The sequence below is a fragment of the Copadichromis virginalis genome, linkage group LG8 (assembly GCF_057382275.1).
Source record: "Copadichromis virginalis isolate Kocher_CV1m ecotype Utaka linkage group LG8, C_Virginalis_male_GT1.1, whole genome shotgun sequence".
Classification (NCBI taxonomy): domain Eukaryota; kingdom Metazoa; phylum Chordata; class Actinopteri; order Cichliformes; family Cichlidae; genus Copadichromis; species Copadichromis virginalis.
In genome coordinates, this window is record NC_140625.1 from 3,101,542 (window position 1) to 3,116,209 (window position 14,668).

Genomic DNA, 14,668 nt, shown 5'->3' on the forward strand with positions numbered 1-14,668 from the left:
TCGCGGCTGCACTGAAAACATCCTAATATAAAAGTATTTTACTGCATTTCACAGTTTTGTTCTGTTCTTCTAGAACATCATTAAAGTTACGTAAATAGACTGATTTCACATTTCAAATGTAAATTAACGTTAAATCACTGTAATGTAATAAAACATCATTTTCATGATTATTAACTGTGTCTGTCTGTACATATGCATATTTAGATGTTAAAATACATTCACAAATGTATCATGATCTCACAAATATCTGTGTGTTATTTGAAAGATCGAACTGTTGAATTCAAATGTAATGCTATGGATTTGATTTGATTTGATATACCTTTATTACTCCCACAGGGGGAAATTTCATAAACCTGCCGACCTATTGCACGCAATGGCGGCGCCATCTTACCCTCCGATCATACATACATTACACAAAACATCACATGGGGAAGGAGGTATAACAATGGAAAATGCACCACATGAGGAAAGATAAGGATAACAAAAATCACTCCCCCCAGACTGAGCTCCAACAGGGAGATCAGTTTGAGAACAGAAAAAAACACCTCTGCACGTAGTACATGAAAACAACTTGTCAGTCTGTCCCAGGGAATGCAATCCATTATTATTTAAACCAACTGTATATTTCTGTACATTTACGCATTATGATTCATATTGCCACATTCATTGACCTTGTTTACAGGTAATTTCATTGTTTGATCACGTTAAAATGTTCCTAATTTGATGTCTAAAAGCACTTGGAAAAGGCAGAATCCCATGTAAAATTAGCTCAACAAACTCTACTTTCATTACTGGAAATAACCGTATTTTTATGAGGAAGTTATTTTCTGTTATTTTACGGTAGTATTTTGGCGCCCCAGCTGCCGGAATATTACCGTTTTTTCACGATGTTTTTTTTAACAGTGTAGTAGCTATGAGACAAAAAAAGTAAATAAGATCTTTGACTTCAGGACATTCAATCTCTGACCTGCTCTCCCTTCCTCCTTCTCTGTCCTTCTCCTTAAGGTACCTTACAACAGCTCATTTCCGATACGATGGTGCGCTGGGCTCAGGAGTCAGTTATAGAGGATCCAGAGCTGGTCAGAGCTATGTTTGTCCTACTTCACCGCCAGTATGATGGCATTGGTGGACAGGTTTGTGTGTGTAATAGAAAAGAAAATCCATACCACTGGAATCTCCAAATAAATGTATACAATATAGTCATGCTATATTTGTAACAATCTGATGTGAGAGTTGTTCTTTTAGGAAAATATGAGGAGCGGCTATCCAGCCTGCTCCATATGTGACACACTTCCTGGGGTCCCAAACAATAAATCTGGCAACTGTCAAGTAGATCAGATTGAACAAAACAATTGTTAAGAAAGCAAAAAATGCACATGCAAACAATCCTTGGTGCTACTTTTCAATTTGTTGAAAAGTGACCTGCCTACCAGTTCACCAGAGGCCGACTGTCAGCTTTGTTCAGATGATGTGGTCATAAATTCACCAGATAATCAAGTCTAGTACAACAAGTTCCACAAGTCAAACAAACATGTGGGACGTTCTTCATTTATTTGCACAGTGTCACTAATATTAGAAACATCCCGTCTCAGAGTGATGCTCTATAAGAACTCCCTGAACCGCCTTCAGCTGATCCAGAATGGTGCAGCAAGAATACGAACTGGAACTTGAAAGAGAGCCCGTGTTTCTCCTATATTAGCTTCTCTTCAATTGATCCGTGTTAAAAGCATTAAATTAGAATTTAAATTTCATTTAAAATCCTTCTGTCCCACATCAGATTGCACTCTCACAGTAACACTACAGTTATTTGAAAAGAACAATGTAAGTTGTTAATTTCTGTGTATTCATTTATCTCTCCTTACTTCAGGTACAGATGTGAAATATCATGCTCCGTTTGCACAGTAACAGTGCTTCTGCTTGTATATTAAATGTATGTCAATCAGTTTAATAAGGTATGAATATGTCTGTGCAGGTGCGGGCTCTTCCTAAAACCTACACTATAAACTCAGTATCAATCGAGGACACCATCAACCTGTTAGCGGCTCTCGGTCAGATCAGATCTCTGCTGAGTGTGCGCATGGGAAGAGAGGAGGAGAAACTGATGATCAGAGGGCTGGGGTGAGAGCACGCTTATCTGTCAGGCTCTTGCGTGTCTGAATGATTTGTTTTCTTTGGAGTACTTTCTTCTTTAGACTTGCTTTAACTCCCAACAAGAAGAGGAAAAATGTAAACAAATATTTATGTGAATCAAAGTTCAGAAACAGAGCAATTACAATTTTGTGCATGTGTGTATATTTGATTTTTAATCTATCTACAGAATGCCCTACAGGCACATAAAAACAAATTCAGAATTTCTCTTAGTCGTAGATGGACTTTTGTCTTCAAGTATTCTTTTACTTCTTGGGTAACTGCTCAGACTAACTTTAAAGAGTGTCCATGTAAGGATATGGCTTAGGCACACATAATCTGTATATCTCAGTCCAGCACAATAAAAACAGGAACATTTCACTTTACCTATGGGTTATATGCTTTGTTTCAATGGTTTGCAAACCTTTGTGCCCAAAGAACACCTGTATTCATGCACAAAAGTCTTTCTTTTGGTTGCATTCTTCACAGACAATTTGCAGCATCTTGATCTAGAGCAGCCTTCCTGTCAGGATTGATACCACTCAACAAACACATTCCATGCCTCGTCTTCAGCACTTTATTATACACTTAAATACAAAGCAACAAATTGTCTTGCATTGGAGTGCATTAGATTGCTTGCAACTAGTGACTTGGTCTGCTTCACATAGCTCAAGTTACTCTAATGTGGTTTCCAAGTCCCACTTTAGCTTGCTTGGCAAGGTAAAGGTGGACTTGGTAGCATTTACCAGCTAATCCTGGCAGATAACTGTTGACATCTATAGTCTAGCTGAAGCTACACAATACATGTGCGCATGTGTCATATAGGTAACCTTCACATTATTGATTGCTGCTTTTAGGTGATGGGTCCTCTTCCCTAGTGGCTAATTGTGGTTTGCTTCATACAAGGAAATGATCCCTTTTCCCCTTATTAATCTCCTTGTAGTCAGTTGGTGGATTTAATGTCACAAGCATGCGATTCCCATTGCTAGCAACTTTGAAAATGCACTCTGGTTCCATTTGACAGATGTTTGTTAAGATCAACATTGTTGGTGACCCAGATTAGGTTTGAGATTAGATTTTAAACTAAAATGAAGTCTGGTTTTTGAGGCAGCTTTTTCCATTTTAGACATTGTTGGTTGCACTTGACCCAAAACTGTTCTTACTTGGTTTGTATCCAAAAGCCTTATAATAAAAATGAGCACCCATGAACCTCTTTTAAATGTCAAAACCTGAATATCACTGTTGTAATAACAAAACACTCTGGTCAAATATTAAACAGTTAATATATGAAAGAGTTTGAGCTGTCAGTTTAAATTTCACCCATCCTTCTTCCTCTCAGAGATATCATGAACAACAAAGTGTTTTACCAACATCCTAACCTGATGAGAGCGTTGGGAATGCACGAGACTGTCATGGAGGTCATGGTCAATGTGCTCAGTGGAGGAGACTCCAAGGTATGTAGTAGTAATAGTGCTGACATACTGAAGAGTCATGATGAAGAATGGTAGAGCAATGGGGAAATGCATTCGTATTTCAAATAAATTATGTGTCACAAAATGTTTTAAATATATGTTTTTCCCCTGAATTATTTTCAGATAAATAAACACAAAGGGACATTTTGTCTAACAACCTGTGATGCACGTGTGTTTTCAGGAAATCACCTTTCCAAAAATGGTGGCCAACTGTTGTCGTTTTCTATGTTACTTCTGTCGAATCAGCCGTCAGAACCAGAAAGCCATGTTTGACCATCTGAGTTATCTGCTGGAGAACAGCAGTGTTGGCCTGGGTGAGTAATGATGACCTAACAAGCATTATTTCAGTTGAATATTTATCATGAAGAGAACAGGAGATGAAGGAATGTTGAAGACCAATGCATGGTGACCAACATTAATAATAAAGGGAATAAAGGGAACTAGCTCAGAATTGTTTTGTTGTTGATTAACGTTGGTAGTTGAGGACGGGTAGCAGCTACAGAGTTGTGTAAAAGCTTGAAGAATGACGTTGCAATTTACCCACAAGACATAGAGCTCAAAAAGACAAACATCAGAATCAGAATCAGAATCAGAATGGGGTTTATTGCCAAATGTTGAGCAGGTTTACAACATTAGGAAATTGCTGCGGTGCTTCAGTGCAAACATAGTGTCATAAATAGCACTTAAATAGACATGGAAAAAAATAAAAGTAGGGATAAGAATTAAAAGTGCTACGTGGAAAGATATGTGCATGAGATATACATGAGATATATACATGAGAATAAGAATTAAGAGTGCTACGTAGAAAGATATATACATGAGTGCAGGTGGTGATCAGTGCCAAACATGAAATGATGCAGTGACACAGCGTAGGGTCATGTGTTAGTGGCGGGTACAGTCATATGGTTATTGTTCATGTGTCCGACAGCAGAGGGGAAGAAACTGTTCTTATGGCGAGAGGTTCTGGTGCGAATGGACCGGAGCCTCCTGCCTGAGGGGAGCAGGTCAAACAGACTGTGTCCAGGGTGAGAAGGGTCAGCTGAGATCCGAGCTGCACGCCGCAATGTCCTGGAGGTGTACAGGTCCTGCAGAGATGGGAGTCTGCAGCCAATCACCTTCTCAGCAGAGCGCACAACACGCTGCAGTCTCTGTTTGTCCCTGATAGTGGCTGCAGCGTACCACACGGTGATGGAGGAGGTGAGGATGGACTCGATGATTGCAGTGTAGAACTGCATCATCGTCCGTGTTGGCAGGTTGAATTTCTTCAGCTGCCTCAGGAAGTACATCCTCTGCTGGGCTTTCTTGATGACGGAGGTGATGGTGGGCTCCCACTTCAGGTCCTGGGTGATGGTGGTACCCAGGAAGCGGAATGAGTCCACAGAGGTGATGGGGGTGTCAGTCAGGATGATGGGGGGGAGTGGAGCTGTGTGCTTCCTGAAGTCCACAATAATCTCCACTGTCTTCTGGGCATTCAGCACCAGGTTGTTGTGGCTGCACCAGGACACCAGACGTTCAACCTCCCTCCTGTAGGCAGACTCGTCCCCGTCAGAGATGAGTCCGATAACGGTGGTGTCATCTGCAAACTTGATTAGCTTGACAGACTGGTGGGTGGAGGTGCAGCAGTTGGTGTACAGGGAGAAGAGCAGAGGAGAAAGAACACAGCCCTGAGGGGAGCCGGTGCTGATGGTCCGGGAGTCCGAGACATTCTTTCCCAGCCTCACATGCTGCTTCCTGTCCGTCAGGAAGTCAGTGATCCACCGGCAGATGGGGTCAGGCACATTCATCTGGGAAAGCTTGCCTCGGAGATGGTCTGGAAGGATGGTGTTGAAGGCAGAGCTGAAGTCCACAAACAGGATCCTGGCGTAGGTTCCTGGGGAGTCCAGATGCTGCAGGATGAACCTTTCCACACAGAGGCCGAGTCATTCTCTGAGATCTGCTGCTGCATCTTCTCAGAGTGCTGATGTTTAGCAATGTCCACTTCTTTAGTGAACCTGTACTTGGCTTCTCTGTAGCAGTCCCTGTCTCCGCTTCTGAACGCCTTTCTCTTTTCCAGCCACAGCTTTTTGAGTTTAGGAGTAAACCAGGGTTTGTCATTGTTATAACTCACCCTGGTGCGTGATGGCACAATGCTGTCCTCACAGAAGTGGATATAGGAGGTGACAGTGTCCGTGAACTCGTCCAAGCTGTTAGAAGCAGCCTTCATTGTGTCCCAGTCTGTGGTCTCCAAACACGTGCGAAGCTCCTCCACAGCCTCGTTGCTTCACAGTTTTTTAGTCCTCATGACAGGTTTGGAGAGCTTCAGCCTCTGTCTGTACGCGGGGATTAGGTGGATCATGACGTGGTCAGAAAGACCGAGTGAAGCGCGGGGCACCGCGCGATAGGCCCCGCTGATCGTGCTGTAACAGTGGTCTAATGTCCTCTCCTCTCTGGTCGGGCATTTAATATACTGCTTGTATTTTGGAAGCTCATGGCTCAGATTGGCTTTGTTAAAGTCCCCAAGAGCAATGATGAGACATGCACTTGGTGCCGTTTTGACGCTCTCTGTCAGGGTGAAAAATGAACATTGACATACTGGTGGAGGACTTGAACACAGTCCTCCACCAGTATTCATGGTATGAATGCATTAGCTATGAAACTTGACAGTTTGTTTCAAGTATGGGAACAAAGCTTACTTGTTGTTCCTAGAGTATTTAGAAGTAGAATGGGAGGCAGAGCCTTCAGTTTTCAGGCCCCTCTTCTGTGGGACCAGCTCACAGCTTGGACATCTTAATACGAGATATTTTTGCTTGAAATAAGTGAAAAAATCTGCCAATGGAACAAGTGAAAATTCTCCAGATCCAACATGCACTGTCTAAAAACAAGTTCTTCTATCTCACTGAAATGTAACTCTGTAATTGATTGTGTCTTATTTAAGTGTGATGAGATATTTTGACTAGAATATATTAAGATTTTGAGTTTTTGCAGTGTATATTTATATAAATCTTGTCTACTCACTCAAAGCACTTTAGAATACACATTTACGCATTCACACTAACACACATTCGGGGATTAAGTAAATGGTAAATGGACTGGTTCTGATAAAGCACTTTTCTACTCTGAGCACAACTTGCCTCATTCACCCATTTGCACAAGCACTTTTTTATGCTTTCCATCTAACATTCACGCTCTGATGGCTGCATCGTAAAGCAACTGGGGGTTAGTATCTTGCCCAAGGATATTTGGCATGAAGACTAGAGCAGATGGGGGTTGAACCACCAAGCTCCTGATTAGTAGGTGACCTGCTCTACCTCCCAGATTGCCACTGACTTTTGGATTGACAGACTACCCTCTCTAGCTCTGGGATGTTTGTTGCTTTGGAGCAAATGACTGTCTATTGTGAAAGTTTGTATAGTTGCATACACTTTACATATGTCTTTTCCTCTTCTCAGCATCTCCATCTATGCGAGGATCCACTCCTCTGGATGTGGCTGCAGCATCAGTCATGGATAATAATGAGCTTGCCCTTGCTTTAAGAGAGCCAGACCTGGAGAAGGTGAGGCTGACAAAGACTTAGACACACACAAAAGGAAAACCGTAAATTGTATTAGATATTCTGAGGTCACTTTAGCCTATAGAATAGAAGAGCCTGTTACTGTCACAGCACATGTACAACAAAATTGTACCAACTGTGGTGGAATAAAATACAGTCTGGGGAAGAAGATATGACTTGATTGACCTGAGGTGTCGACCACAGGGCAGCGGGTCAAACGGGTGGTATCCAGGGTGCAAGGGGAATCTGGCGAGGGTGCGAGCTGCCATCTTATGAAGATTAGGGTCTGTTAAGTTCTTGTTGCCTCAGAGAAAGTTACAAAAGTAGATGGTGAGCCTTGGCTCCATGTATCACCTTCTCCAGCATCTCCCTACACCTTTGAATATGCCACAGAGCTCAGAGTTACTTCACATGCACGCTGACAATTATACATAAACATGTCTGCTTAAGGAAGAAAGCATGTACAAAATGAGGCTTAAACTTCATCCCCAAATCGGTTCTGTATTCCTTTGTAAATTCAAGTTCTGTTTTAAATTTGGTGCACAGCTATCAAAATCAAATATTTTATAATGCATATTAATCTGATTCCTTACCAATCATGAAATTAACTTAATCAGTTCCATAGGTCTTATTCATACTGCTCCTTTAAGACAGCAGTCTCACTATACCCCATTCATTATACAAATTGATAATAGCAGTGGTTAGCAGAAACACTACTTTAAAACATGTAGATGCAAATATGTACTCAGCTTCCAAGCTAAAACCACTTAGAAAAAAGAGAGTACGAGTTTATATAGCAGCAGTTAGCGGGGTTAACATTTCCGCATCTTGGTTAGCAGCGGCAACTGTAAAGTCTACTCGCCAGTGCAAAGCACTTTGCATTTACAAGAAACAGCTTCAGGTCTCCAGATCTAGCAGTTAACAAAACAGACGTCTCGCTTTTCAACCTCTTTTTCAACAGCAACAATGTTCCTCATATTTAGTTATCAGCCTTACCAGCGTAACCAAACGGAAAACGGTTAAAGGCTGGAGAACAATTCCCATTGGTTAAAAATGAAATTGTCCATCAAGGTCAGAAAATAACAACTGTTAAACAAAAATGAATAAATAACAAGAATCAAATGTATTTGGCTTTCAACACAACAATAACTTTTTATACAGTCATCTTATTAGAATTTTGCTTTAGAGTTTACAGTACATTACACCACAGGAGTAGTAATTCTGACCAAAGGTTTCTACTTTTATCTGACTGTGACTGGGCTACAGCATCACCTGCACAAAGCAAATCTTCAGGCCGCCAAATTGAGATTTTCCATTATTCCCGTATAGTCTGTAAAGGCTATGAATTGGTGACACCGGAAACAAATATATTAGTATAAAATCCAGAAAGCTACACGCTGAGATTATTTTAAGGTGGCACATGCCACCACAGTAGATCCGTCCCAGCTGCCGGTCATGTGAACCAAGCTCTAGCTATGGGCACAGTTTATGTCCCATGGCAACGGGTCGGGCATCCCATACTAGGGATACCACTTTTTTATGTCCGATACCGATACCGACATCATAAATTTGGATATCTGCCGATACCGATATGAATCCGATATAGTGTGTTTTAATCAATAAAACTGTTTTTTAATATCTTGCTGCATTTTGATAAGTTCATACTCAAGTTTAAATAAACAACAACACTAAAGCTATTCTGTTACACCTGTATGTAAAGAACACACTGCACCCAAAATATTTCAAAGTTCAGCAAAACTGATCAATCTAATGAACTTAAACCTGCTCCATCCTCCCTGTTCTGGTGTTTTAAAGAGAACTTAGCAGAAATATTAAGCAACCTGACTAATAGGGTTGCAAACTCCCAGCAACATCTTTCTTCTACAGAACTGCAGACTGCACAGATGGTATCTTCCCAAAGGAAAAAGTGCTATAGCTTACTAGGGTATATTAAACTTAACAGTTACTATATACAGTAATGGACTTCTATACGTTTTACATCAGATTAAAACTTTGGGTTTAATATTCGGATAATTATTTATTAAAAGCTCGACATTTTAAATGAGAATAAGAAAGAAAAGTATGTCTTTGTGCCCCTTTTCCCTGTTCATGCCCTAAACGTGCTGCTGTTGTTCAGCCGCTGGTTTCCTCTTTCTGGCACGAAGTGGGCCAAAAACAAACAAGAGAGAAAAGCCGATCAGCTGATCATTGATCAGTTTCATGATTGAAGTAGGAGCAGGAGAGGGAGAGAGAGAGAGGCAGTCGCTCCATATATCGGTTGTTAAGCTTAACGCTGGAATGCTTTACAAACATTCAGAGATGAACTTACACACTTGCTTTACTTCTCTGGGATCACTTCCTCGGAGATGAAATGCTGGTTTGGTAGCGAGGCTACAAACACACACAGCGGCTCTATCACGTGACCACACTGCTCCGACGTGCTACGGTTATGAGCCGAGTCGCCATGTCGCAAGTTTTGTGAGGTGCTTTTTTGATATTTAATGGATCGGATTACATTTTTTATTTCTCTCCGATATCCGATCCAGTAATTTACGTCAGTATCGGACCGATACCGATACGTAATATCGGATCGGTCCATCTCTATCCCATACTGCTGAAGCCCTTTGTGCTTTGTTCTATCTCTGTTAATTAAATTTAAATTGTAGGTGTCTTTCCACTGTGCTATATTTTTTCTTTTTGAAACAAACAACCCAAAATAATAATAATAATTTATTTTTGCAGGTGGTACAATATCTAGCTGGGTGTGGGCTGCAGAGCTGTGTGATGCTGGTCCGTAAGGGATACCCTGACATTGGCTGGAACCCTGTGGAGGGGGAACGATACCTTGACTTCCTGCGCTTTGCTGTCTTCTGCAATGGTAAAAATGTAACCATACGACTGCAGTCAGATCATTTATTTTCCACTGGAGTTTGTATCATGTGCAACCACAAACTTAGCAACTTGTCCCTGTTATGTGGCCAGGTGAAAGTGTGGAGGAGAATGCCAATGTTGTGGTAAGGCTCCTTATTCGTCGACCAGAATGTTTTGGCCCGGCTCTTCGAGGTGAAGGTGGTGATGGGTTGTTGGCAGCAATGGAGGAGGCCATTAAGATCTCTCAGGATCCCTCCAGAGATGGTCCGTCTCCTATGTCTGAGAGCAGCAAGGCACTGTATGACAACACTTCTAACCTGATTACTTACATATACATATTAAAGTTCACACTGACAGAACAGGACTGATCAGTTGGACTGAACAGGCAAGAATCAATTACATTTCCTTTATATTTATACAGCACCCATTCATAGCAGCAGTTATCTCCAGACACTCAAGGTACCAGCCGTCAGATAACTCCCTATAAGCAGCACTTGGCGACACTGGCAAGAAAGACCTCACTTTTAACAGGAAGCGCTCGCTAGCACAATCATGTTGACTGTTTGCATTTGGTCTGCCTGGTAGACTAAATTCCTTACAAAGGTCTGTACATGAGTCTACAAGTCTAGATGGCTTGTCAACAACCTGTTAAATGTTAAGGGATTTTCTTAAGATGGAAATTAGGGCATACAAAATGCTGACTCATAGCAATTATAATTTGTTGTGCAGATGTATATATTGAATAGTTATGAATGCCTGCCACAAAATCCCAGGGTTCAGTTGGATATGACTTTGAGCGCACTATTTTCCTTCGGCACACCTTTTGGTAACTTCCTAAACTACGTGTCGTATTTCCAGTACTAACAATGTTCAAGCAGATTATCTCTTCCTGTGTTTTCCATTTAGAAAAGAACAATTTCAGACAAACATCAGCCTGAACCAATTATCCTGTCACTAAGTTCATGAGTAACTACAGTACAAGCACAGAGTGGGAAATGAGCATAACAGGTCAGAAGAAAATGGTCTGAAGTATTTAGGGGCATTTAATATGAGAGTGTGTCTCTGTGTGTAGCAGTGACATGCCAGGGGAAGAGGAAGATGATACAATTCACATGGGAAATGCCATCATGACCTTCTACTCTGCTCTCATTGACCTGCTGGGCCGCTGTGCTCCAGAGATGCATGTGAGTTACTTTGTACTGCACACGTGCGTTTGTTCAGCTGTCTCTGTTTTGTCTTTGTCGTCCTCGTCAGTGACCTGTTTATACAGGGTCCTATCTCCAATTAGAGCACCTGACTGGAAAATGCCTTAGGAAATGTTTGAGGAGAGAAGTTTTCTCCCGACTTCATTTGCATCGTGTCTGAATAGCTGACTGTGTTCACAAACAGATTAAAAGTGTGCTCGACGTGTCTCTTTAGTGAGCAGAATGTGTTTTCAAAGCCTCTTTTGAGTAGTTGTTGTTTGCAGATATTGCATGCACAAAGACTTTTAGATTGCCCGGAAGCAAGAATTCCCGTAGCTTTATCCTCTATGTCTCAGACAATAGCTCCCAGCTAAGAGGGGTTTGGGACTGAGCTTGTTTTAATATTTTGGATTATTGAGTCACTGATAGTGAGAGTTGTCGCTGGTCTTACGGGCTCCGTGCTGGCTGGCCTTCAAGTGGAGTACCAGCGATTCAAAATGCACAACTCCTACATGCAGCCTTACGTATATAGTGCACTCACTTAAGCCCTACCTCTTTTCTATTAGCTGATCCATGCTGGTAAAGGTGAAGCTATCCGTATCAGAGCGATTTTGAGGTCTCTTATTCCTATTGAAGACTTGGTGGGAGTCATCAGTATTTCATTCTCTATGCCTAACCTGGCTAAAGGTAAGAAAGTCATCTGACATGATGACATCTAATCCAGTAATAACAGTAACTGATCCTGTAATATCAGCAATCAAGAATTGAATTGTGTTTGCGTGCATGTACAGATGGGTTGGTTGTGGAGCCAGACATGTCAGCAGGTTTCTGCCCAGACCACAAAGCAGCCATGGTGCTGTTCCTGGACCGTGTCTATGGTATAGAAGACCAGAATTTTCTTCTCCACCTTCTGGAGGTTGGGTTCTTACCAGACCTGAGGTCTGCCGCCTCTCTGGACACCGTAAGTTTCTGTCTGTGTGTATATTTCTTTCTCTTCAGGAACAGAAATACAGATTTGACAAAAGGTAAACTAACAAGGAGTCATGACTGAACCACACACAAAAAACACAGCAATAAACAAGGAAACCAACAACAGAAGGATAAATGTCAACACAACAGAAAATAGAACCAAAATACAAAGTTAATCACTACTAAAAAACAGAAGAACTCCAGAAAACTCAAAGCCCATCGGTCCAAGGCCCAGGGAACACGACACTTAGCCTTTGATATTGTTTCTTACTGGCACAACTACGCACTTTATTCACTGTGTATAGTATTCCCCCAGAGGTATAAAAACATATGTACATGCCACACATGTAGTTTCTCTATTACGTTGTTATTGTTTCTCTCTATTCTTTGTGTTAGGTTGCTCTGAGTGCCACAGACATGGCCCTGGCGCTCAACAGGTATCTGTGTACAGCAGTGCTGCCTCTCCTGACTAAATGTGCGCCGCTGTTTGCGGGGACGGAGCCGTTCGCCTCACTAATTGACTCGCTGCTTCATACGGTTTATCGCCTGTCCAAAGGCTGCTGCCTCACCAAAGCTCAGAGGGACTCCATAGAGGAGTGTCTGCTTGCTGTTTGTGGGTAAGATGAAGACATACATGCACATATGAGTCAACCTTTAATGAGTATTTAGCATTTAGTCTACCCTTTTTTAAAAACACATGCTATAGATCGTATTTGATTGTATTCTTGATCAGCGATGGTACATTCCACTAACGTATGGAATCCTCTTAATGTACAGTAAGCTAAGGCCTTCAATGATGCAGCACCTACTCAGGAGGCTGGTGTTTGATGTTCCTCTACTTAATGAGCACACCAAGATGCCTCTGAAGGTGAGAAACAAAGTCGGAAACAAAGTTTGCATGTATAGGAACCAGTGTTCAGGTTGTTGTCTAAAAATGCAATCTATTACATCTTACTTGTGAGTTTTTGTTTTTAATAGTTATGCTACTTAATTACTCCCCTAAGAATGCAATTACTACTCATTACATTACATTTTCAGTACTCTATAACATGGCCAAAGATGCATTGTGTTAAATATCAACACTTCACCGCGTTCTTTTGATTCCTCAGAGGCATCTGATGGAAGACAAAACACTGCTCAGTAGATCCTTTCACACTTTATTGTCTCACAAAATTACTTCTAGAAGCGAGATGCGTCCTGCATGACACAGTGCCGCTGTTGCGGCTCAACCAACGGCCACGGCAGGCTAAACACGAGGACACAGATGACGCGCAACAATAGACACATAAAATACACTTCTGTACCATTTACTCCTTTTATTCCACGTGCAACTGTCCAATATACAAATCAGCGCCTGGGAGTAACTATTAAACAAATGCACAGACTGCACAAACAAATAACTGCTACTCACAAAGAACTGCACTAACTACTATGCCAAACTACAACTTGGCCTATGGCATCAATTAGTGCATAAATATACATAAACCATCAAGTTACAGTTAAAATACATCAAAATCATTCAAGCTGCGCTCAACAGAAAGTTTTGCCTCATGCTCACCCTACCTTTCTGCTCATCAACATCAAGAGGTGAGTGCAACCACATTTATCATCTACCACACCCATGAGACACGCCCCACACCCGTGCACCAATACAGTGAGTCCATTTAAACCAACCCACTTAATCAAAAAAGGAACAACTCATATGGCTCCTACAGCCGCCGATCTCAAAATGGTGACGCACACTTAACAGTTTTATTATTATTTATTTGGGGTTCAGGGGGGTTGGGAAGCTCATCTTGTAACCGGAAGGTTGCCGGTTCGATCCCCAGCTCTGTCTGTCTTTGTCGTTGTGTCCTTGGGCAAGACACTTCACCTACCGCCTACTGGTGTTGGCCAGATGGGCCGATGGTGCGATATGGCAGCCTCGCTTCTGTCAGTCTGCCCCAGGGCAGCTGTGGCTACACCTGTAGCTGCCTCCACCAGTGTGTGAATGAATAGTGGAATTGTAAAGCGCTTTGACGGTCTCGAAAAGCGCTATATAAATGCAATCCATTATTATTACCAGCTCTCTCATTCTAGTCAAAACAACCATGTTTCAGTAACTTTCCACTAGAGGATGGTTCCCTGTTATCTACTTTCAGGGCGTGTCCACTTAATAAATTCAAATCAAATTCAAATTTTATTTGTCACGTACACAGTCATACACAGTACGATATGTAGTGAAATGCTTGGACAACTGCTCGTGACCTAAAGAGAACAAAAAAGGAAAAGGCTATGAATAAGATAGGAAATAAATATGAAAAATTAAAAAGGGTAAATTTAACTAGGAAGGAATAAAATATAAATTAAGGTTAAAAATGAAATAACTGTACAACACAAATTAGAATGAAGGGTAAATTTAACTGGGAAGAATAAGATAAAGATAAATATATAAATTAAAGTTGAAAATAAAATAACTGTACAACAAAATACACAATATAGAACTATATAAGAATGTATGAAGAAATCTAAATATA

The 14,668-nt window shown here is 41.4% G+C and overlaps 1 protein-coding gene across 5 annotated transcripts in view; it reads left to right on the forward strand.

The window, feature by feature from the left end:
• ryr2a (ryanodine receptor 2a (cardiac)) overlaps nt 1-14,668 on the forward strand; it is a 310,584-nt gene that overhangs the window by 166,840 nt on the left and 129,076 nt on the right. For 3 of the 5 annotated variants that reach the window (XM_085465413.1, XM_085465416.1, XM_085465415.1), the window contains exons 43-54: nt 1,006-1,133; nt 1,973-2,118; nt 3,467-3,581; nt 3,781-3,913; nt 7,028-7,131; nt 9,871-10,006; nt 10,111-10,297; nt 11,072-11,183; nt 11,750-11,870; nt 11,975-12,144; nt 12,549-12,769; nt 12,930-13,020. In XM_085465413.1, coding sequence (XP_085321539.1) covers nt 1,006-1,133; nt 1,973-2,118; nt 3,467-3,581; nt 3,781-3,913; nt 7,028-7,131; nt 9,871-10,006; nt 10,111-10,297; nt 11,072-11,183; nt 11,750-11,870; nt 11,975-12,144; nt 12,549-12,769; nt 12,930-13,020 — 1,664 coding nt within the window. The remainder of the gene's footprint in view (nt 1-1,005; nt 1,134-1,972; nt 2,119-3,466; nt 3,582-3,780; nt 3,914-7,027; nt 7,132-9,870; nt 10,007-10,110; nt 10,298-11,071; nt 11,184-11,749; nt 11,871-11,974; nt 12,145-12,548; nt 12,770-12,929; nt 13,021-14,668) is intronic. The other 2 variants (XM_085465414.1, XM_085465417.1) reach the window with 1 other exon arrangement.